The 23137-nt window shown below is 38.1% G+C and overlaps 1 protein-coding gene across 1 annotated transcript; it reads right to left on the bottom strand.

The window, feature by feature from the left end:
- Positions 1-5620: 5620 nt before the first annotated feature.
- On the bottom strand, positions 5621-6610 carry LOC306640441 (olfactory receptor 52P1; the record flags this gene model as incomplete). The annotated part of the gene is made up of 1 exon (XM_079104721.1): positions 5621-6610. One exon carries the CDS (start codon positions 6608-6610, stop codon positions 5621-5623), a length of 990 nt encoding a protein of 329 aa, XP_078960847.1.
- Between the last annotated feature and the right edge of the window lie 16527 nt (positions 6611-23137).

Below are 23137 nucleotides of genomic sequence, written 5' to 3'. Positions count from 1 at the left end.
TGACTTTACAGTCTTGTTTCATATTTTTGTTCCAAAGTTGACCACTAGCTTAAAGGCTATAACATTAACAGGAATATTCATAGTTGATCACTCAGAAAGCCCACTCCTATGTGTATATTCTAAATAAAATATTTCCAGTTTGTTATGGTTTGGACATGAAGGGTCCCCCAGGAACTCATTTGTGAGACAATGTAAGAAAGTTCAAGATGGAATGATTGGATTTTGAGAACCTTACTTAATCAGTGCATTAATCCCATGATAGGAATTAACTGGGTGGTAACTCAGGACAGGCAGAGTGTGGCTGGAGGAGGTGAATCCTTGAAGGTGTGCCTTTGGATTTATATTTTGTCATAGTAGGGAGAGCTCCCTCTCATTCTCTCTTTCTGCTTCCTGATGCCATGTCCCCAGTTGCTTTCATACACTTGCACCATGATGTTCTGCCTTATCTTGAACTTGAGGAAAGGAGTTTGCCATGTATGGAATAAGTCCCAAGATAAACTTTGAAATTTGATAAACTTTTAAAATTGTTCTTGTCAGGTCTTTGGGTCACAGCAGTGAAAAAGCTGACTAAAACACAGTTCCACAATGAAGCATGTGTGTGTGTGTGTGGGGGGGGGGGCGAGGGCAAAGATGATCATCATAAGATCATTTGTGGCTACAGAAATACTGAAAAAACATAGATATCCACAATCTGGGATGGTTAGGAAATTATTCCTGGTTGCATACTATGAAAATTTATAAAATAATCAAATGGAAAAAGTAAACTATAGCTAATAAGACAAATGCATTAAGAAAACAATTTAGTTGAAATTGAGCCACATAATAGTATAATAGAAAAAATGGATACAAGCTATAGAATAAACATTTAGTAAGTTAGTCCATATTTATATATCTAAAAACCTATGCTAAAACACTATAGAAGACACCAATTGGTGACAGGAATGAGGAGTAAGAGTTGAATAAGGTGATGAAAGTAAAACAAAGAGCAAAACAAGAAAAGAACCTAGCAGTGAGATTTAATGTTCTATTCAGAAAAAGATGAAGTGAAGCTAACTTCACCTCGAACTAGTACCTGAGCTTCAATGATTCATTGAGTTAATATGCTTAAGAGTCAGAGCACACAACTGTATTTATGACTATTTATATTTCAATGTCTTGGGCCTATGTACAAAAAGGAAAGACAGATGAACCCAGGGATATTCTTTTTTTTGCGGGGGAAGGTGTACCAGAGATTGAAGCAGGGGCACTCAACCACTGAACCACATCCCAAGCCCTCTTTTTGTATTTTATTTAGAGACAGGGTCTCACTGAGTTGCTCAGTACCTCATGTTGCTGAGGCTGGCTTTGACTTGGGATCCTCCTGTCTCAGCCTCCTGAGCTGCTGGGATTACAGGTACTGTGCCTGGCTGCCACACTCTTTCTCATTCAGGGTGTACATGTTAAGAATAAGGAGATGAAGAAAACCCACAGGAAAAGGAAGAGGAAATTAAATTATGCAGAAAGGTTTAATGAGAATGAAGAACAACATAGAATGTATAGTGTCTCCAGAAGCCAAGAAAAGGGAGTGTTTATAGATAAAAAAGAATAATGGATTATGCTCAATATTGTTGAGAGATGGAAACAGATGGGCATAGGAAAGGACCTATTGTAGTGCCTTTGTAAATGAGAATATACTAGAGGATGACTCAAAACAGGACAAAATGGAAATTCCTGAGCACAATTAGCATCAGAAAAGTAAAGTTGGACAAAAAGAATTGGTTCTTTAATCCTCTTAATGGTGTGTTGACATTGCATGAAACTACTATTCTCTCTTCTTTGATCATTGAATTCTTAGAGCTTTAAATTCCATATTGCCTGGTGTTTGACAGGGAAGGGACATTATTTTCCTTCTTCCTAAAGCAATCACTTTGTATGTTGTTGGAAGAGTGTCTTCTATTATACAATCTCTAAGTTTTTGCTTGTTTTATTTCACCATCAAGGTTAAAGTGTACATTTCGTAGGTACACAATTATAGTTTTTTTTTCTTTCAGGACTTGGAAGTTAGAAAACAATGAAAAATACCTTCAGTTCTTTGTGTTGTCTTAAGTTTACCGCTTTGTACATTTCCTGACTGCTTTGGATATTTCTTTAGCTTGCCTTTCACTTCCAGCAGCTCAAATTTAATGTTTCTGGTTCAACTCTTATATGTCAAATGTGGATTTTCTTTGTCTTTAACCTATTGCTGAACTTCTTGCATCTATGAATTCTGAGTTCATTAGTTTTAGAATTTGTCATCATCTCTTAAAGTATTTATTTTCCCTCATTTCCCCTCTCCTGTCCTCCATATCTGTGTCCCACATGTCATTTGTGCCTCCTGTTTGCTACTTTCATCAATTTTTTCTCTATGCTTTAGTTTGAAGATTTTTCTATTAATCAATCTTCATGTACTAATCCTTTCTTGTTTAGGGGACACTATGAGAATGTATGGAATGCAATCTGAAGATAGATGTGAGATCTGTGAAATACATTTGGAAATCAATGGCTCAGATCAAAACCCTAACACATTTCTCATCTGCTATTCCACAGGGAAAGGGAAGGAGTGTGTGTGTGGCAGAGGAGGGGTTGGGGTATGGACTCAGATCTGTTTCTGCTACAGTTGGGGTCTTAATTGAGTGGTGGTTCCAAGAGTTCCTATTCTCCAAGGAAGTGGTATTAATATTCTTTTCATTTTAAAGTACAAAGATTCCACTCAAAATGCCTTTAGTAAAAAGATGAATTTTTGTGTTATACTACATAATGTATATAGGAGTAGAAATGTCTTTGATTACTCCTGATTCAGTTATTTAAACAATAGTAGTTTTCATATTTTTATATCTTTTTCTTTTTTTTCTTTTCTTTTTTTTTTAATAATGACTTTAGTTACAGTCAGGATCTTTTTAAATGATGACAAGATGGGCATCAATATCTCTAGATTTATATTTTGCAAGCTAAGCCCACTAATTAAAAAGGTCCCTGTTTTCCAATTACAAAGGTTCCTATTCCCCAGTATTTGCAGGAGAAGAGCAGACACAGAAGTCACCAGCTTAAGTCATGGATTCAGCCCTGTACCAATCACAAGAGTCAGTACAGTGAGCTCTTTCATTTTTCTCCACTTAGTGAATTATGCATCAACCTTTGAGTCAAATAGCACCAAACCAAAGAAAAGCAGGTGGGAAATGCTGAAACAAACAAAATCCTTCATTCACTATCTAATCTTTCAAGAAACAGACTCCAAATTCTAATATAATTCAATAATATAATTACAGCCAGGTTGGGTTCAAAATTTTATCATCAGTAGCAAGAGATGGTGGCACTGAAAGGGATCCATTAAACATTCCATAGATTATGAATCAAAGAAGAAATGAAAAAGCAAGAGAAGCTCCCCAGTGCAAAGAAGAGTGCAGGCCCTTACATATATTAGGTGGTACTCCTGCAGGAAGCTCTCTCCCCTGTTCTGGGCATTCAGTTCTTCCTTCTACAGACCTTACTTCTCTGGAATGAGATTGAATGGAATAAGGTGCATCCCTGAGAAACATCAACATTTGAAAGTGAGATTTGTGAAGAAAAGTTTAGGAGAATAGAGGGAAACCATTACAGAGATAGAAAAAAGGATTATGTGAGATTATAGAAGTCACGCTGAATAGATTTTGAAGAAGTAGATGATGGCTAATAACACATGGTCTTGGTCTGAACTTCCAAGAACATATGAAGTTTCTTGAGTAGAGTTAGATACAAATGAATATAGCAAGAAAGATGCCGAAAGTCCACAAGGATTTGAGATAGTATAATTCTAATTGTTTCATTTAAGTTTATGGAACAGAAATTAGTGTAACATTTGAAGCCTGAGGAGAAGGAGTTCTACAAGGGAGTTATGTGAGATAAAAACATGATATAAACCATGGAACAGTTAAAAATGTAGACAACTATCGCTGAGATCCCAGTTTTCAAGAAATTTTGAACAAGTAGTGCTTCCAACATGATTATCTGTAGGTTCTTTTCAAAAGCGCTCCATATTTCGTGTGTAAAAATCTATACAGATTACAAGATTGTCCCAGAGTTAGATTTGTAGGTTTCTGTGATAACAAGATAGTCAAGGAAGAAAGGCAACATAAGTAATTCAGTTGAGGAATAGTAGTTTTAGAATTGTATGTAACTATTAAAAATTTGTTAAGATTACCTCAGTTTGAGGTTAAAAGGGAAAAATAAACTAGTATAAGCTGATGCACTGACAGTTTTCCTATAGAATGATATAATGATTATATTTGTTTTGAAATATAAAGTGCCCAGCACACTTAATTAAATTCCAATATACACAATCCACTTATCCCCACCTATCTGAAGCATTCCATTCAAAGCATTTATTTCCCCAAGAATGAGAGTTTTCAAAAGCTGGATCCTGCTTTTTTTATCCTCAGGGCTGATGCTTTCCAAGGGTGGGAGGGTGTGTGAATGTCCAGGAAGAGGTTTGGTTCCTACCTATCTAAAGGGTAATGTGGCATGTGGAGAGGATGACAAGCAGAAAGTGTGTAGATTTAACAAAGCCAAAGAGTGATAATTGTTCATGGAATAATAGACCAATTTTCTAAAGACACTTTTCTTGGAGATCAGAGGCTTAGAATGTACAATAACTGGTTTCCAATCCCAGTTTCATGAATACAGTTAAGAAGTTTTTAGCACATATGCTTAACTGGAATTGAGTTTGACCTTCTTTTCCTCATAAATTAATAGATTAGTTAATAAAGAATGAAATAACTAAGACTTCCCATTTTGATTAGTTTGGGTCACTGTCCTTAACAGGTTCAGGAGATAAGAGTCAATGACTTCTGGAAGTTCCTCCCAGGGGTATGAATGTATAAGAATATTTGAAAATTGATTGTCAGAGAATGATATACGAGGTCATGTAGACTTTGACTCCTTAGAGAATGGAGAGTGTAATGTTACCTATGGGCTGAATCCTGAGTTAAGAAATAGAGCTATTCCTGACCACTCCTATACCCTTATCCATAGTCCTACTGACTTGTACTAAAAGATCCTGTTTCAAGTCCTCAATCTATGGCTAGTAATATAGTGAATTTTGGTGGATCTCTTCCTTTTTCCTGTGTTTGAAGCTTGATGGAGAAATAATTGGATTTAAATAAAAACATAATAGATTTCTTGAAGTTCTAATTTCTTTTAACAGTGGTTTATCTTCTGATCCTTGCAGATGGTAAGATAGCAGTGACAGTGTAAGATGTGAAATTAGAAATCCATGCCTGGGGTACTGGGGACAGGACCAGGGAGGACCCAGGGCTGTGCAGAGGCCCTTCAGAAATGTGGGGCAGGGCTGGGCAGAATTTCTGCAGGGCCTCCATGGCTGTTTTCTGTGCTGAGGCACTACCTAGGTTGGAAGAATCTTCCCATGCTTATACTTCTCTGGATGGAGAGGAGAATGAGGAACCTCCTTGCTCTCCTCTGTGATTTATCATTCTTAAAAATGATCTAGAAGGTTCTGCAAAGGTTATCATCTCACTATTAAAGCCTCTTTCCAGTCTCAACCTTGAAAAGTTTGTGTTTTTTGTTTTTGTTTTAGTTTTGTGGTCTACATCCCTTCTATAATATAGAATCACTCAGATGCCTTTAACCCAGTTCTCTGTCCTCTGTGGAACACCCTGAAAACCCTTTCACGAATCTCCTTGGTCTTGACTCCATAGACCACAGGGTTAAGAGCAGGTGGGAAGAGCAGATAGACATTGGCCAAAAGAATATGAACATGGAGTGGAACATGGTGGCCAAAGCGGTGCGTGAAAAAAGAGAAAAGAGCTGGTGTGTAAGAGATGAGGATGACACAGACATGGGAGCCACAGGTCCCTAGGGCCTTGGACCGGGCTTCATGGGATGAGAGGCGAAGGACAGCTTGTGCAATGAGGGCGTAGGAGAGTCCAATGCAGAACAAGTCAACCCCAATGACCAACAGTGCAGCTGTCAGACCATACACACGGTTAGGCCTGGTGTCTCCACAGGCCAGCTTCACCACAGCCATGTGCTCACAGTATGTGTGGGGGATCACGTGGCTTTGGCAGAAGCTCAAGCGCCTGATGAGGAAGGGACATGGAAGCATGAGCAGGGAGCCTCGCACCACAGCTACCACCCCGATGCGGGTAATGATGGCGTCAGTGAGAATAGTAGCATAGCGAAGTGGGTGACAGATGGCCACATAGCGATCAAAGGCCATGGCCAGCAGCACTGTAGACTCCATCATGCAGAAGGTGTGAATGAAGAACATCTGTGCCAGGCAGGCAGAGGCAGAGATATGTCCAGCTCCACACCAGAGAATGGCCAGCAGCTTGGGAACTGTGGAGACAGAGGCAGCCAAATCGATGGTGGAGAGCATGCACAGGAAAAGGAACACTGGCTTGTGCAGAGCTGGCTCAGTGGCAACAACAACCAGGATGGCTATGTTGCCCACAACTGTGGCTGTGCCCAGGCAGCACACAGGAAGTGAGAGCCACATGTGGAATTGTTCCAGACCTGGGATGCCCAGGAGGAAGAAGAAAGAAGGGTCTAGGTTAGTGTGATTAGGAGATTCCACAGTGTGGCCAAGAGTGCTGGACATCTTTTCTTATCAGAAACTCCCTCAGAGCATCAGAACGCCTGGAGGGACAACATAAAACAGAAATATGAATGAGACCACAGAGCACTTCTCAGCTACAGAAGCTCTGGCAAACTTTGTCATCCATAAAATGGCCATAATTAGTATCTACCCCTTAGAGTTCAGGGGATTATATGGATTAATACTTATGAAGAGTTTCAGATAGTACCTAACAGATAATGCTTGTTAAATAAATAAACATGGGAAAGGGGTCAAATAGGCATTTAAATAAACTATAATTGTCTCCCTAGTAGGGACTCTCATCTTTACAAAAAGGGATACACACTATTATTCTGAGGAAAATAACTGAATACTCACACACTTTTTATGGGTATGGGAAGAGAGCATGTAGGACCATTAGTCTAGAACACAAGATGCAAGTGCTATTTCCTGGCTAAAGATAGACATCATTTTTTTGTGTTCTTTATTTTAGAATGGATTCTAATTTGGGATTGGTTCCTGGTAATTGTCTTTTGGTAAATTATTCCTGGTAAATGTTGTCCTAATAGCTTCCAGTCTTTTCATTAATCAACAGACATTTTCACATGTATCTGCTCAATCTTCACCTAAAACTGCATAAGCTGTTTCATCTGTTGTTATACACACAGTTTCCTTTTCCCAATTTATTGGCTCATCTCAGCAGCATTTTTTTTACTTTATTTTAATTTAGAAACAGAAAATTCCAACCTTTTCTTGTTCTCTCTTCCATCTGTCTTTTCATATTTTATCTTCAGTGTTTGGTGAATTAGAAGAAAAAGTACAATTAGATCCTTATTCTCACTTTTTCACAATGGCAAGTCATGATTTTATAAGGTTACCTTGACTTCTAGCTGAACTGATGACTCCTTGTGGAATACTCTTACAGGTTCTTTCACTTATCCTACCTTTTCCACACCACTAGCCCCAAGGGAACACCATCTGCCATCAGGAGAACCTGTGCTAAAAGGAATTACGCAGAATATGGGAAGCAATGGAAAGGGAAGAAACAGAGAGGTGATCCTTAGCATATAAACTGACAAATCATTTTAATGGGAGCTTTCAAGATGAGAATGAGAATGGTACTGCTTGGAAATTTTTATCCATTTTTTCAACTACAAATATTTAAGGTGCAGTTTATATTTGACCAGTCTTATTCTAGAATTTGAGATAGTGCAAAAGTTAGTACAAAAGAGCCAGGAAATTTAGGGAGTTAGGAAATAGTTATCAGAAGGGACTTCTTTGCCACAACTCTTTTTTGTGTTTGGTACCAGGGACTGAACTCAGGGGCACTCATCCTCTGAGCCACATCCCCAGTCCTATTTTGTATCTTATTTAGAGACAGGGTCTCACTGAGTTAGTGCCTCATGTTACTGAGGCTGGCTTTGACTTGGGATCCTCCTGCCTCAGCCTCCCGAGCTGCTGGGATTACAAGCGTACCCCACCACGCCTGGCTGCCACAACACTTTCTCACTCAGCATGTACATGTTAAGAGAAAGGAGATGTAAACTCTCCTATTCCTAAAAGAACAGTTACTCAGTGTATATAGACACTGGAAAAACAAATTCAAAGGTGGGGGGTGTTTCTCCATTTGGAGATCAGAGATGTTCCTTCACTATAATATAAAGAAATTTAAGAGACTAAACAGTACCAGAAAGTCCCAATATGTTGTTAACCAATATCAACCATTGATTTATTGTTCATGTTCTCCCAGACATACAGACAAACAGAGGAATGGAGCTTGGTAATAATGCTATTCTAATCAGAGCTCAAGAAAATAAACCATATGACCTTCAGAGGAGAGAGGGATGATTGTGAGTTATAATGGGGTTGGTGTGAAGGGTCCTGAACACGCTGCTACATGAGTTTTACCCAGGACAACATAGTCAGCAAAGATCAAGCTTCCAGTCCTTCTGAGCTATGGATTTATCTTCCATAACATATCAGAAGAAACATATGAGGGATAAACCTATCAGGGTGAAAACAGACTTGACCAAATATGCCATCATTATTGATGTGATTTTCAGTAAAGAGTGCAGGCCACATCCCAGGGTTGCCTTCATGGGTGCTTTGAAGAGGAAAGTTATTTCAGAGGCATGGGATCTTGGAGTTTTTAAAGCATCATGGTATGGTGGTGAGAAAAAAGAAAGTGTAAACACTGGAACACACAAAACTTAGAACTCATGTGTGTCCATCTTATTGGCAGTGTTGACTTGAACAAGCCAAATTGTCTCTATGATACTATAGTTTCCTGATCTGTAAAATGGAAATAATAATACTTCACAAAGTTGTGATATTTAAAGAAAAGAACCTGCTGAAGTTTGTGGTCCACAGAAGGTGCTCAGTGAACATCATTTACTATTAGCATCATCTTCATTTTAATGGCACCATAACATTTTATCCAAAACACAAGCTCCTTGCCATTTCTTAACCAACTAGAATCCAGTCTTGCTTTTTAAATATATATGTATTTCATATGCAATGTAACTTGTCCTGTTTCTGGGCAAACTTGTTGATAAACAGATACTGATTATTTTTTTCTGTATGCCTTGTAGGGTCATACAACACTCATTAGAAAATTGGAAAACAACTTCCCCAACTGCTCTTAGACAGATTCAATGTACTCAACTGTGGTTTTTATGTTCCAGATTTGCTTCCTGAACTCTTGAGATTGTAACTCAACACAGAAAAGGGCCATGGAGTCACAATGCAGAAGCAAACCCTGGTTTATGCATTTCCTGCAACCCCTTGGTTTATGCCACACATGCCTACAGTTTTCAGTCTTCTCACAAAGTCAGTCACCCATAGCCAGAAGACTTAACTGAATAATTCTCTGAGGCTTCTTCACACTCTTTAAGGCTCTGACTCTGTGCTTTATGACATTTGTTTTCCTTGTAAAAGATGAACTGAGCACAGATTGCCATATACGACTTGACTAGATGGCTCTAAATTTGATTGATATAACTGAACATTGTTTGCAGGTCCTATAGTTTTTTTCTTTCTTAGGAACCTCAACCTTTACACACTCCATTCTATCATAGGATCACACATTCTTATTCTCTTTCTTATTTCCATCACTATTAATCCATTCATCTATCAGTTCTGGAGTCTCATGTTCCTGTACAAAATATTTTGTGATAGTGACAGACATTTGTGACCATCCTCACTTACACTTCACTTTGAACTTGTCCCTTTATCCAATTACTAGTTCAACTCTTATTGTGACATTAAAGCCAATGCCTTTACTAAGATAAAATTTCTTTTCTAAAAATATATATGTATATATTTTTTTCCACCAGGGATTGAATCCAGGGTTGCTCAACCACTAAGTCTCAACTGCAGCCCTTTTTATTTCTCATTTTGATACAAGATCTTGCTAAGTTGCTTACGGTCTCACTAAGTTGCTGAGGCTGGCTTTGAACTTACAATCTTCCTGCTCCAGCCTCCCAAGCTACTAGGATTATAGGCATGCAGCAATGCACCTGGGAAGATAAAAGTTCTAATATCACAGTTGGGGGCACCAGGGATGGGGAAGACTTCTCCTGCCTTGAAACTGCTAAACAGACCGAAGGCTGCCTGTCTGTCTGACAGAGAAAGCTAAACTTGGGTTCCTTCTGTCCATTTTGGGAATACTGGGAGTAGGAGAGCTGTACATTGTCATTAGGTTCTACTGATTCCTCTGCCTAATTTCTTTTGGTTGATCTTCACAGTATCTGTCTCAGTAGGTACAGAACTTTCTCTTAGATGCTAAATGAGAAATGATTTCCTGTTAGTAATTTCAGGAATAGCATAGAAAATGCCCTGAGCTGTTTTCACAGTGCCTCTCATTTCTCTGGTCTGCTCAACAGATCACTTGATTCTTCTTTATTGGCAGCTTTACACTGGATGTCCCTTTCCAAGGGCTCATCCTAATGTCAAACTATAGTTCCTCTTTTAGGAAGCCTGCTAATTAAAACTCCAGATCAGACTACACAGAGCATTATTCAACAATACTTCCTTTCCTGGCCTTTAAACCTCATTCTCCCTGCTTCAGAGAAAATTTCCCACAACCAATTGCACATATCAATGCCTTCTCCAGAGTATTTTCCTAGCCCAAACTCACATGACTCCAGGAAAGGAGAAAGGAAAAGGCACAGCACTGTAAAAGCATCCTCTGAAGATTGCAAGAACATCATTAGTCTCTGCCCACATGCAACTATTTGAACATGGGCTCAGAGGTTGTTTTACTAACCGACTCCATCGCTCAGCCTCCTGAGAATTTGGTGGGTGGCACTGGGTTGAAGCCTAATCCTATCTAGGGATTTCTGTGTTTCCTAGGAGACAGGGAATTCAAACTTTTCTGGTCGACCAGAATGTAAAGTTGAAGTAGCAGCTTTTGCTAAAGAGGCAGGGATTGTATAATTAGAGTTGATTCCCTTGGAACTTTTTTGTCTTTTATTTTGTTTTGGTTTTCGATTCCTCAATTCCCAATACTTGCACTATTTACCCAAAGACATCTAACATTTTAGGGTAACTGAGGCTGCAAGTGCTTCAATTTGAATTTCTCTTTATTTCCATTCTCTAAGGATCCAGGACTAGCTTTCCCTTCTCCTATCCTTTATGATTATCCTGGGTCCATTCTGCTGTTTTTTTTCTTCCTGAAACTCTAGTATTATAGAGAACTCATTGCAAATGTTCCCCAGCTGGCCATTGTTACATAGCTGTAGTTTGATTGGCTTTGTGAAATGCCTTGCCAGTTTTTTGGTATTAGGTGTTCAAGATATAGCAAGATGGTAATAGAACTCATTAGAAAATTGTACCCATATGTAAGATTTAGGTGCTATGACTTGCTTAATGTAGTCTACCATGTGGGATAATCATGTAAGAAACTGAGAAAAACAAAGAAGATACACTTGAACATTACCAAACCTATATTTCCTGGTATCTTTTGCTGGGAACATATCCATTATGTTTATTTGAACAAACTGTATTATCAGGCATTTACACAACCCAGTTTGAAACTTACAAGCCATTCACTCTTAGTACTAGTACTTCCAAACACCTAACATTTATGTTATAGCTTATGACTAATATAATTTACTCTAGCACACACCTCAAAACTTCCTCAGGACACGAACAAGTATATTAAACTCCTAGTCTCACCTCTCCACCTCACAAAACAACAACAAACTCCTTACATTACCTAGGACCTGACATTATGCGTAGAGGCTTCCAAGAATTTTCATTATAGAATTATCATCTCTGTCCACAATTTGCTGCAGGTAGTCTCTCATCACCTGTCCAAGTACTTCTCTGGTTATTTTCTCCTCCAACTACATCATATCCAAGGAGATCTATTTTGCTGTGTGCATTACCCACAGCTGGACTAGATCCAGGTTCTGGTCAATTGCATATGCTTGATCTTAGCTCCTGAGATGCTATGTAAGCCAGAGGTGTCCAGATTTTATTGTACTTCAGAATGATCTGTAGCTCTCATTAAAGTACAGATTGCAATTCCATACTCCCAGTTTCTGATTCAGTAAATTAGGAGAACTCCAAACTCTCCTTTCTAACACATTCCCAATTAATTCTGATGCTGCTGGTCAAAAGATCAAACTCCAAAAAAATGAATATTCAAAAATATTTTTGATAGAGTTTTTTTTCCCTCAAATTGCTTTCTGTGATTACTGGACAGCATAGTAATCACAATCAAATCATCTTTACTAAGTTGTCTTAATAACCTAGAGCAGAAAAGGGTTGATGCAACTCTCTTTTCTCAGAACTCTGCTCTGAAAAATCCTCATTGTCCAGAGCTGAAGAAAGAAAACTTTAATCCAAATCATTCCCATTATTAAAAGGGAAGGAACAATAAGACAATAAAGAAATCAACTTTTGAAATCCCTTTGCTCATCTTCCCTAAACAGGTCTAACACTCAGCAAGTTCAAGGAAAGTTCTGGGTGGTGCATTCTAGCAATGATGTAATAGCTCCGACTTGGCTAGGCCTCACTCATTCCATCTCAAAAACGGAATTTCCTCTTAATTCAATTTCCATGTAAGAAGGAGTGCTAGAGACAGTTTCTCTTTAAGGTTAGAAGAGGAAAGGGCAGTCGTACACGCACACATACTCCTAGTGATTCAAACACTGACATAGGTGCTGCTGTAGAGGGATTTCACAGATGTACTGAAACACACTAATCAGATGACTTAGGGTAGGGGTGGACCTGACTTAATCAGAGGGAAGGACTTCAATGGGGGCTTAGGGTTTCCTTGAGGAAGAAGAGAATTGCACTTTTAGAAGACAGCTTTATCCAGGCCTGGGGAATTTCTTAACTCCAAACTCCTTATGATCTTTACTTCCTAACGACCTGCTCTGTGGACTTTGGACTTGACTATCTGGCATTCAGAACTGTACAAGTCTATTCTACTCATTTTGTTTTTCTTATACAGAAGCCAATGTATCCTCTTAATATATATAATTGTTTCATTATTATATTCTGTATAGAGTTTGGAGTGTTTGGGAGAAGAAAAAGAACACATAAAACAAGTACTAGAAATTGAAAACTGGATACAAATCAGACAGCAAATATAAAATTATTATATGATGATTTTTAAACCTAATGAAAATAGGTGTAATATCATAGACAAACTATATACTTTACAGGAAAATATAATGAGGAGCAAATAGTATCAGGTATTGGTGAATCAAAAAATCAGAAATGAGAAATAAATAGTAAAAGTTTCTCAGTACTACTAAATGTTTCTAAAGCATGGAGGTCACACCATGCAATAAGAATGAAAAATACCAATACAATGAATAATGAATGATGTGACTATTTACCTATATAGAATATAAGAGAATTTGTAGAGCATTTGTTAGAATATTAAGAGTACTCAACAAGATTGACAGATACAAGATAAACATAAATAGATGAGTAAAATAATGAGAAACTATGGAGTGGGATACTTTTATGAATACGAAGTGTGTGATTAAAGAGAATACTACATCATAAACCTGGAAAAAAGACGAAATATCTTGAAGATACCTAATCTCCCCATATGACTCTATTAGTTATATATTATTACAATTGAAATCCCAAGGGGAATTCCATAGAACTTGACAAGTAATGAAATTTATATATTAAAAATGTCTAATAATAGCCAAGTATATAAGAGCAATGTGGGAAAAGTTTTCTTATTTGATTTTATGAATTATTAAAAGATATAGAAATGGTGTCAACATATTAGTACAATAACACTTGCATGGAAATAAAAGAAAGCCCAGAGGCAGATCTGTACACTTATTTGACATATATGGGCGTACTGATTATACATAATAGGATATAGTAATCAATACTTGATGATGGCTACTAATATCATTAAAAACAAAATAAAATACGAACATTTCATGGACCCTAAACAATATAAATTCTAGATAGATAAAAGAAAAACTTATCCTTAAAATATCTTGATGTTACTGGACAAACAGTAAAAAGTATGACAAGAATTTAAAAATCATAAATAAAGCAATTGGTATATTTTATCATGATTAATCTCAATGTGATATAACTTCATTCATGTTAAAGGTTAGGATAAAATAATTGAAATATGTGTAGTTCAATAGCTTCAAAAATTACTTGGGAATCAATCTAAGAAAAGAGGTGAAGAACCTCTACAATGAAAACTGTAGAACCTAAAGAAAGAAATTGAAGAAGACCTTAGAAGATGGAAAGACTTTCCATGCTTTTGGAGAGGCAGAATTAATATTGTCAGCATGGCAGTACTACCAAAAGCACAGCACAGTGAATACAATTCCGATTAAAATTTAAAGACATTCTTCACAAAAATAGAAAAAGCATTCATGAAAGTCATTTGGAAAAATAAGAGACCCAGAATAGTCAAAGCAAGAAAAGTGAAGCAGGAGGCATCACTTAAGTGGATCTCAAATTATTCTACAGAGCTATAGTAATAAAAATAGCATCACACTGACACTAAAACAGGCATGAAGACCAATGGAATAGAACAGCCCTGTAGAAAACTCAACACAAAGTGGATCAAGGATCTAGGAATTAGACCAGAGCTAACGACTAGAAAAAAATACGGCCCTACGTTCCAACATGTTGGCTCAGGAACTGACTTCCTTAACAAGATTTTTAATGCTCAATAAATGGGATGGTATCAAACTAAAAAGCTTCTTCATAGCAAAGGAAACAATCAAGATCATGAAGAGAGAGGCTACAGAATGGGAGAAAATCTTTGCCATCTGCTCCTCAGATAGGGTATTAATATCCAGAACATGGAAAGAACTTAAAAAACACCAGAAAAAAAAATAATCCAATCAATAAATGGGCAAAGGAGCTAAATAGACACCTCTTAAAAGAAGGAATGATCAAAAATATGTGAAACAATGTTCAATATCTCTAGCAATTAGAGAAATTCAGATTAAAACTACACTGAGATTTTATCTTACTCCAGTCAGAATTGCAATTATCAAGAATACCAGTAACAATAAATGTTGGGAAGGATGTGGGAAAATGGTACATGCATACATTGTTGGTGCAACCACTCTAGAAAGCAGTGTGGATATTCCTCAAAACACTTGAAATGGAACCACAATTTGACCAAGCTATTCCACTCCTCCGTATATATCTGAGGGACTTAAAATCAGCATTCTACAGTGATGCAGCCCCCTCAATCTTTATAGCAGCGTACTTCACAATAGTCACACTATGGAGCCAATGTAGGTACCCTTCAAGAGATGAATGAATAAAGAAAATGTGGTACATATACACAATGGAATATTAGTCATAAAGAATGACAATTTGACATTTGCTGATATATTGGATGGAAATGGAGACTATCATGCTAAGTGAAATAAGCCAGTCCTGAAAAGTCAAAGGTCAATTTTTTTTCTCTGCTATGTGGAAGCTAATCCAAAATAAGGTACAGGGAGATAAAAAAGAATAGAAAGAAGATCAGTGGATTAGACAAAGGGGAATGAAGGGAAAGAAGGAAAGATGGGATAGGGAAAGACAATGGAAAGCATCTGACCTAACATTCCTGTGTACATATGTGAATATACTTAAGTGACTCTCACCATTATGTACACCCACAAGACACTAATTTAAAAAATCCCTATAAGTAAATAGCAAGAGATCAATAGGCTAGAGGGAAGGGAAAGGGGTGAGAAGACAGGAGAAGGGGAAGTGCTAGGGACTGATTTAGAGAACAAATTATATCCATGTTTCTATGATTATGTCAAAATATATTGTTCTGCATAACAAAAAAGGAAACAATAAAAAATATGTAAAGGTGATAATCATAAAATAAAAATAATTTCAAATCAATGTTTTCAAAAGACTAACAGTCCATAAAAAAGTAGGCTAAAATGCATGGAAAAATTTTCACTTCATCAGTTCATAAATTTAGCAGAAAAATGCAGCTCTATACAATAAGTCATTCATGTGTATCAGATTAACACAAATGAGCCATTCCAAGAACTAGCAAGAATATGGGAAAATGAGAACTTTCAAACTGTGGATGAGTGTGGAAAATGACAAATATTGTGGAGAGGAACTTCACAATACATAGTAAAGGTGATCCTATGTGTGACTTTGAGAATAGCAAGAACCTTTCTTTGCATATATTATATTGCAGGACATTCCAACCAAGAAACATCAGGGGAAGGAATATGACATTTTAGTGTGAAGGAAGAAGGTTCCTCAGAGTTGGAGGATGCCCAGCCTCCACAGCAATGCTTCCCTCTCATTCCAGCTTCCATGAGAACTGAGGAGACCATGGCTTGGCACATCTGCAATTCATTTGTTGTCCAAAAAGCGTGCTATCCTAGCAGACCAAGTAGGACACTGAAATATGTACAAGAAGACACAAAATGCATGCTCTTTATAACATTACTTGTAAAATCCAAAAAGTTAGAACATGTGAATAAAAAAAAAAATATATATATATATATATATATAATATTTAAGATGGGATACTATACCACAGTTAAAATTTAAAAAAAAAGGTAGAATATGCAAAATGTTACATTGAAAATTTATGCAGGAATCTTCAGAAAGAGAAATTAGGAAAACTACCCCATTCACAATAGCATTGAAAAAAATAAAATACTTGGGAATCAATCTCACAAAAGAGGTGAAAGACCTCTACAATGAGAACTACAGAACACTAAAGAAAGAAATTAAAGAAAACCTTAGAAGACAGAAAGATCTCCCATGTTCTTGGGTAGGCAGAATTAATATTGTCAAAATGGCCATACTACCAAAAGTGCTATACAGATTCAATGCAATTCCAATTAAAATCCCAATGACGTACCTTACAGAAATAGAGCAAGCAATCATGAAATTCACCTGGAAGAATAAGAAACCCAGAATAGTTAAAGCAATCCTTTGCAGGAAAAATGAAGCTGGGGGTATTGCAATACCCAAACTTCAACTTTACTACAAAGCAATAGTAACAAAAATAGCATGGTATTGGTACCAAAATAGAAAGGTAGATCAATGGTACAGAATAGAGGACGTGGACAAAAACGCAAATAAATACAATTTTCTCATACTAGACAAAGGTGCCAAAAATATGCAATGGAGGAAAGATAGCCTCTTCAACAAATGGTGCTGGAAGAATTGGAAATCCATATGCAACAGAATGAAACTAAACCCATATCTCTCACCCTGCACAAAACTCAACTCAAAATGGATTAAGGACCTTGGAATCAGACCAGAGACCCTGCAGATTATAGAAGAAAAAGTAGGTCCAGATCTTCAACATGGTGGCCTAGGACCAGACTTCCTCAACAGGACTCCCATAGCACAAGAAATAAAAGCAAGAATCAATAACTGGGATAGATTCAAACTAAAAAGCTTTCTCTCAGCAAAGGAAACTATCAGCAACGCGAAGAAAGAGCCTACAGAGTGGGAGAATATCTTTGCCAATCATACTTCAGATAGAGCACTAATCTCCAGAATCTATAAAGAACTCAAAAAACTCTACATCAAGAATACAAATAATCCAGAGGTAATTGAAAAGGGAATGAAAACGAACGCTTAAGAGTTGAAAGTCGAGGAGAAGCTCCGCGGCGAGCTGTTTGGACTCAGAACGACTGCTTCTGAACCCCGGGGCCTGCCCTGAGGACGAGGAGGAGGAAGAGGAGCGCGGCCGCTTGGATTCGGGGTGACTACACCAGAGCTACAGGCAGTTGCCAGAGGAGGGGCTGCGTGGTGAGCTGTTTGGACTCAGACCACTTCTGAACACCGGGGCCTGCCCGGAGGAGTAGGAGGAGGAGGAGGAGGAGCGCAGCAGGTCCTTTGGACTCGCAGTGACTGCATTAGCGCTCCAGGCGGCCACTCAGAGGAGAAGGCGAGTGGTGAGTTGTTTGGACTTAAAAGTGACAGCTCCTGAACACAGGGGGGCTGCCTGGAGGAGAAGCGTGGTGGGTTGCTTGGTCTTGAGTGGCCGCACCAGAGCTCCGGGTGGTTGCCCAGAGGACGTGTGCAGGGGGTCATGTGGATTCAGAGCCACTCAGAGCGACCGCTCCTGAACACCCAGGGGGTTATCTGGAGTAGGAGGAGGAACGGGGAGGGTCACTTCGACTCGGAGTGATTGATTGCCCAGGGCTACGGGTGGTTGGTGGGAGGAGGCACGAAGTGAGTTTCTTGTACTCCTAGTGACCGCACCGGAATACTGGGCGGCTGTCTGGAGGAAGAGGCCTGTGGCAGGTCTCTGGGACTCAGAGCGATTGTTCGGGGCCCCAGGTGGCTGCTCAGAGGAGGGGCCACACAGCCAGGTGATTAGGTGCAGAGCACGGTCCCAGGATCTAGGAGGCTTCTGGGTGGAAGAGACGCACAGAGACAGGCTTAGGGCGGAGCGAAGGTTCCAGGCCTGTGGGCAGATTCTCTGAGGAGGGGCAGCCTAAGGAGATTCATCTGCGAAGGGTGAGGCTCCCAGGCCCAGGAGGTAGGGCCGGGCCCCTGGGAACTTTGCAGAGGAAGGCACCCCAGCCCAGGCGGGTAGCTGTAAATTGAGGGGAACCTCTAGGAGGGTACTGACCAGCGAGACCTCCCCACTGGGTGAGTCTTCCCTGCCTGGTGAGGTTTCCCCACAAGGACGGTAAAACCAGAGACTCAGGCCCAAACAGGCCTTGCCTCAGCCCGCAGCCTAGGTCCCCTTTGGATGACCACTGGTCAACAAGTGGAGGCACCTCTGCCCACTAGCAGGGATTATACCCCACCTGAAGGCCACCACTCCTAGAGAGGCAGCTTCCTTGTGGAGCACCGCATTATCAACTTCCTCCAAGACTTCAGCCTACTGAAGGCTAAGGGGGGATATATGTAGAAATCTTCAGGGACATTGTAAGTCAATAGAGGAAATCTGCAATATCTCAGCTGTCCACTGATACCTGAAAAGTATGAGAAAACAAGGAAAGAAAATGCTGCAAACAAATCTAGATGTTACATCAATAAAACCCAATGACAGCATGGCAGAAGAAATGACAGAAAAGGAGTTCAGAATGTACATAATTAAAATGATCAGAGAAGCAAACGATGAGATGAAAGAGCAAATGCAAGCATTGAATGATCGCACCAATCGACAGTTAAAAGAGCAAATACAGGAAGCAAAAGATCATTTCAATAAAGAGTTAGAGATATTGAAAAAAAACCAAACAGAAATCCTTGACATGAAGGAAACAATAAACCAAATTAAGAACTCCATAGAAAGCATATCCAATAGGATAGAACACCTGGAAGACAGAACCTCAGACATTGAAGACAAAATATTTAACCTTGAAAACAAAGTTGAACAAACAGAGAAGATGGTAAGAAATCATGAACAGAATCTACAAGAACTATGGGATATCATGAAAAGGCCAAATTTAAGAATTATTGGGATTGAGGAAGGCCTAGAGAAACAAGCCAAAGGAATGAACAATTTATTCAATGAAATAATATCAGAAAATTTCCCAAATCTGAAGAATGAAATGGAAAATCAAGTTCAAGAGGCTTATAGGACTCCAAATACACGAAATTACAACAGACCCACACCAAGGCACATTATAATGAAAATACCTAACATACAAAATAAAGACAGAATTTTAAAGGCTGTGAGAGAAAAGAACAAAATTACATTCAGGCGGAAACCAATACGGATATCAGCAGACTTCAATCCAGACCCTAAAAGCTAGAAGGGCCTGGAACAACATTTTTCAAGCCCTGAAAGAAAATGGATGCCAACCAAGAATCTTATACCCAGCAAAACTTACCTTCAAGTTTGACGATGAAATAAAATCCTTCCATGATAAACAAAAGCTAAAAGAATTTACAAAAAGAAAGCCAGCATTACAGAACATTCTCAGCAAAATATTCCATGAGGAAGAGATGAAAAACAAGAGGCAAATCAGCAAAGGGAGGAATTATCCTAAAGGAATTGTCAAATAAAGGAGGAAACAAATTGTGTGAAACAATAAATAAACAGAATTTAAAAAAGGAACCAAATGACTGGGAAACCAAATCATTTCTCTATAATAACCCTGAATGTTAATGGCCTGAATTCATCAATCAAAAGACATAGACTGGGAGACTGGATTAAAAAGAAAGATCCAACAATATGTTGCCTGCAAGAGACTCACCTCATAGAAAAAGATACCCATAGACTAAAGGTGAAAGGATGGGGAAAAACATACCATCCATGCACATGGACTCAGCAAAAAAGCTGGAGTATCCATCCTCATTTCCGATAATGTGGACTTCAAGCCAAAGTTAGTCAGAAGGGATAAAGAAGGTCATTTCATACTGCTTAAGGGAAGCATAAATCAGCAAGATATAACAATCATAAACATCTATGCCCCAAACAGTGGCTCATCCATGTATGTCAAACAAATCCTTCTCAGTTTCAGAAACCAAATAGACCATAACACAATAATACTAGGTGATTTTAACACGCCTCTCTCACCACTGGACAGATCTTCCAGACAAAAATTGAACAAAGAAACCATAGATCTCAATAACACAATCAATAATTTAGACTTAACGGACATTTATAGAATATACCATCCAACCAGGTCGAATACACTTTCTTCTCAGCGGCACATGGATCCTTCTCTAAAATAGACCATATATTATGCCACAAAGCTAATGTTAGCAAATACAAGAAGATAGAGACACTAGCATGTATTCTATCAGATCATAATGGATTGAAGTTAGAAATAAATGAAAGAGTAAAACACAGAAACTATTCCAACATCTGGAGATTAAACAATATGCTATTATATGATGAATGGATAACAGAAGATATTAGGAAGGAAATTAAAAAATTCTTAGAGGTAAATGAGAACAAAGAAACATCATATCAAAATCTCTGGGACACTATGAAAGCAGCACTTAGAGGGAAATTTATTTCATGGAGCGCATTTAATAAAAGAAGTAAAACTCAACAAATAAACGACCTAACACTACAGCTCAAAGCCCTAGAAAAAGAAGAACAGAACAGTACCAGAAGTAGGAGAAGACAGGAAATAGTTAAACTCAGAGCTGAAATCAATGAAATTGAAACAAAAGAAACAATACAAAAAATTGACAAAATAAATAATTGGTTCTTCGAGAAAATAAACAAATTTGATAAACCTTTAGCCACACTAACAAAGAGAAGACGAGAGAAAACCCAAATCACTAAAATTCGGAATGAACAAGGAAATATCACAACAGACACGATTGAAACACAAAACATAATTAGAAGCTATTTTGAAAATCTGTACTCCAACAAAATAGAAAATTTCAAAGACATCAACAGGTTTCTAGAGACATATGAATTGCCTAAACTGAATGAGGAGGACATAAACAATTTAAAGAGACCAATTTCAAGTACTGAAATAGAAGAAGTCATCAAAAGCAACCAACAAAGAACAGTCCGGGACCAGATGGGTTCTCAGCCGAGTTCTACAAAACCTTTAAAGAAGAGCTCATTCCAATACTTCTCAAAGTATTCCATAAAATAGAAGAGGAGGGAACCCTCCCAAACTCATTCTATGAAGCCAATATCACACTGATACCTAAACCAGACAGAGACTCATCAAGGAAAGAAAATTTCAGATCAATATCCTTAATGAACATCGACGCAAAAATTCTCAACAAAATTTTAGCAAATCGCATACAAAAACATATTAAAAAGATAGTGCACCATGATCAAGTGGGCTTCATCCCAGGTATGCAAGGTTGGTTCAACATCAGGAAATCAATAAACATAATTCACCATATTAATAGACTTAAAGTCAAGAATCACATGATTATTTCAATAGATGCAGAAAAAGCATTTGATAAAATACAGCACCCCTTCATGCTCAAAACACTAGAAAAAATAGGGATAGTGGGAACATTCCTTAACATTGTAAAGGCCATTTATGCTAAGCCCATGGCTAATATCATTCTAAATGGTGAAAAACTGAAAGCATTCCCCCTAAAAACTGGAACAAGGCAGGGATGCCCTCTTTCACCACTTCTATTCAACATCTTTCTTGAGACTCTGGCCAGAGCAATTAGACAAACCAAAGAAATTAAGGGGATACGAATTGGAAAAGAAGAACTCAAACTATCCCTGTTCGCTGATGACATGATTATATATTTAGAGGAACTTGGAAATTCCACCAGAAAACTCCTAGAACTCATAAGTGAATTCAGTAAAGTATCAGGTTACAAGATCAATGCCCATAAGTCCAATGCATTTTTATACATAAGTGATGAATCTTCAGAAAGAGAAATTAGGAAAACTACCCCATTCACAATAGCCTCGAAAAAAATAAAATACTTGGGAATCAATCTCACAAAAGAGGTGAAAGACCTCTACAATGAGAACTACAGAACACTAAAGAAAGAAATTAAAGAAAACCTTAGAAGATGGAAAGATCTCCCATGTTCTTGGATAGGCAGAATTAATATTGTCAAAATGGCCATACTACCAAAAGTGCTATACAGATTCAATGCAATTCCAATTAAAATCCCAATGATGTACCTTACAGAAATAGAGCAAGCAATTATGAAATTCATCTGGAAGAATAAGAAACCCAGAATAGCTAAAGCAATCCTTAGCAGGAAGAGTGAAACAGGGGATATTGCAATACCAGATCTTCAACTCTACTACAAAACAATAGTAACCAAAATGGCATGGTATTGTACCAAAATAGAAAGGTAGATCAATGGTACAGAATAGAGGACACGGACACAAACCCAAATAAATACAATTTTCTCATACTAGACAAAGGTGCCAAAAATATGCAATGGAGAAAAGATAGCCTCTTCAACAAATGGTGCTGGGAGAATTGGAAATCCATATGCAACAGAATGAAACTAAACCCATATCTCTCACCATGCACGAAACTAAACTCAAAATGGATTAAGGACCTCGGAATCAGACCAGAGACCCTGCAGATTATAGAAGAAAAAGTAGGTCCTAATCTTCAACTTGTTGGTATAGGATCAGATTTCCTTAACAGGACTCCCATAGCACAAGAAATAAAAGCTAGAATCAACCAC

The sequence above is a fragment of the Sciurus vulgaris genome, assembly GCF_902686455.1.
Source record: "Sciurus vulgaris genome assembly, chromosome: 11".
Lineage (NCBI taxonomy): Eukaryota > Metazoa > Chordata > Mammalia > Rodentia > Sciuridae > Sciurus > Sciurus vulgaris.
The sequence above is the reverse complement of the archived record's forward strand: the minus strand, read 5'-3'. Positions and strand labels throughout refer to the sequence as shown.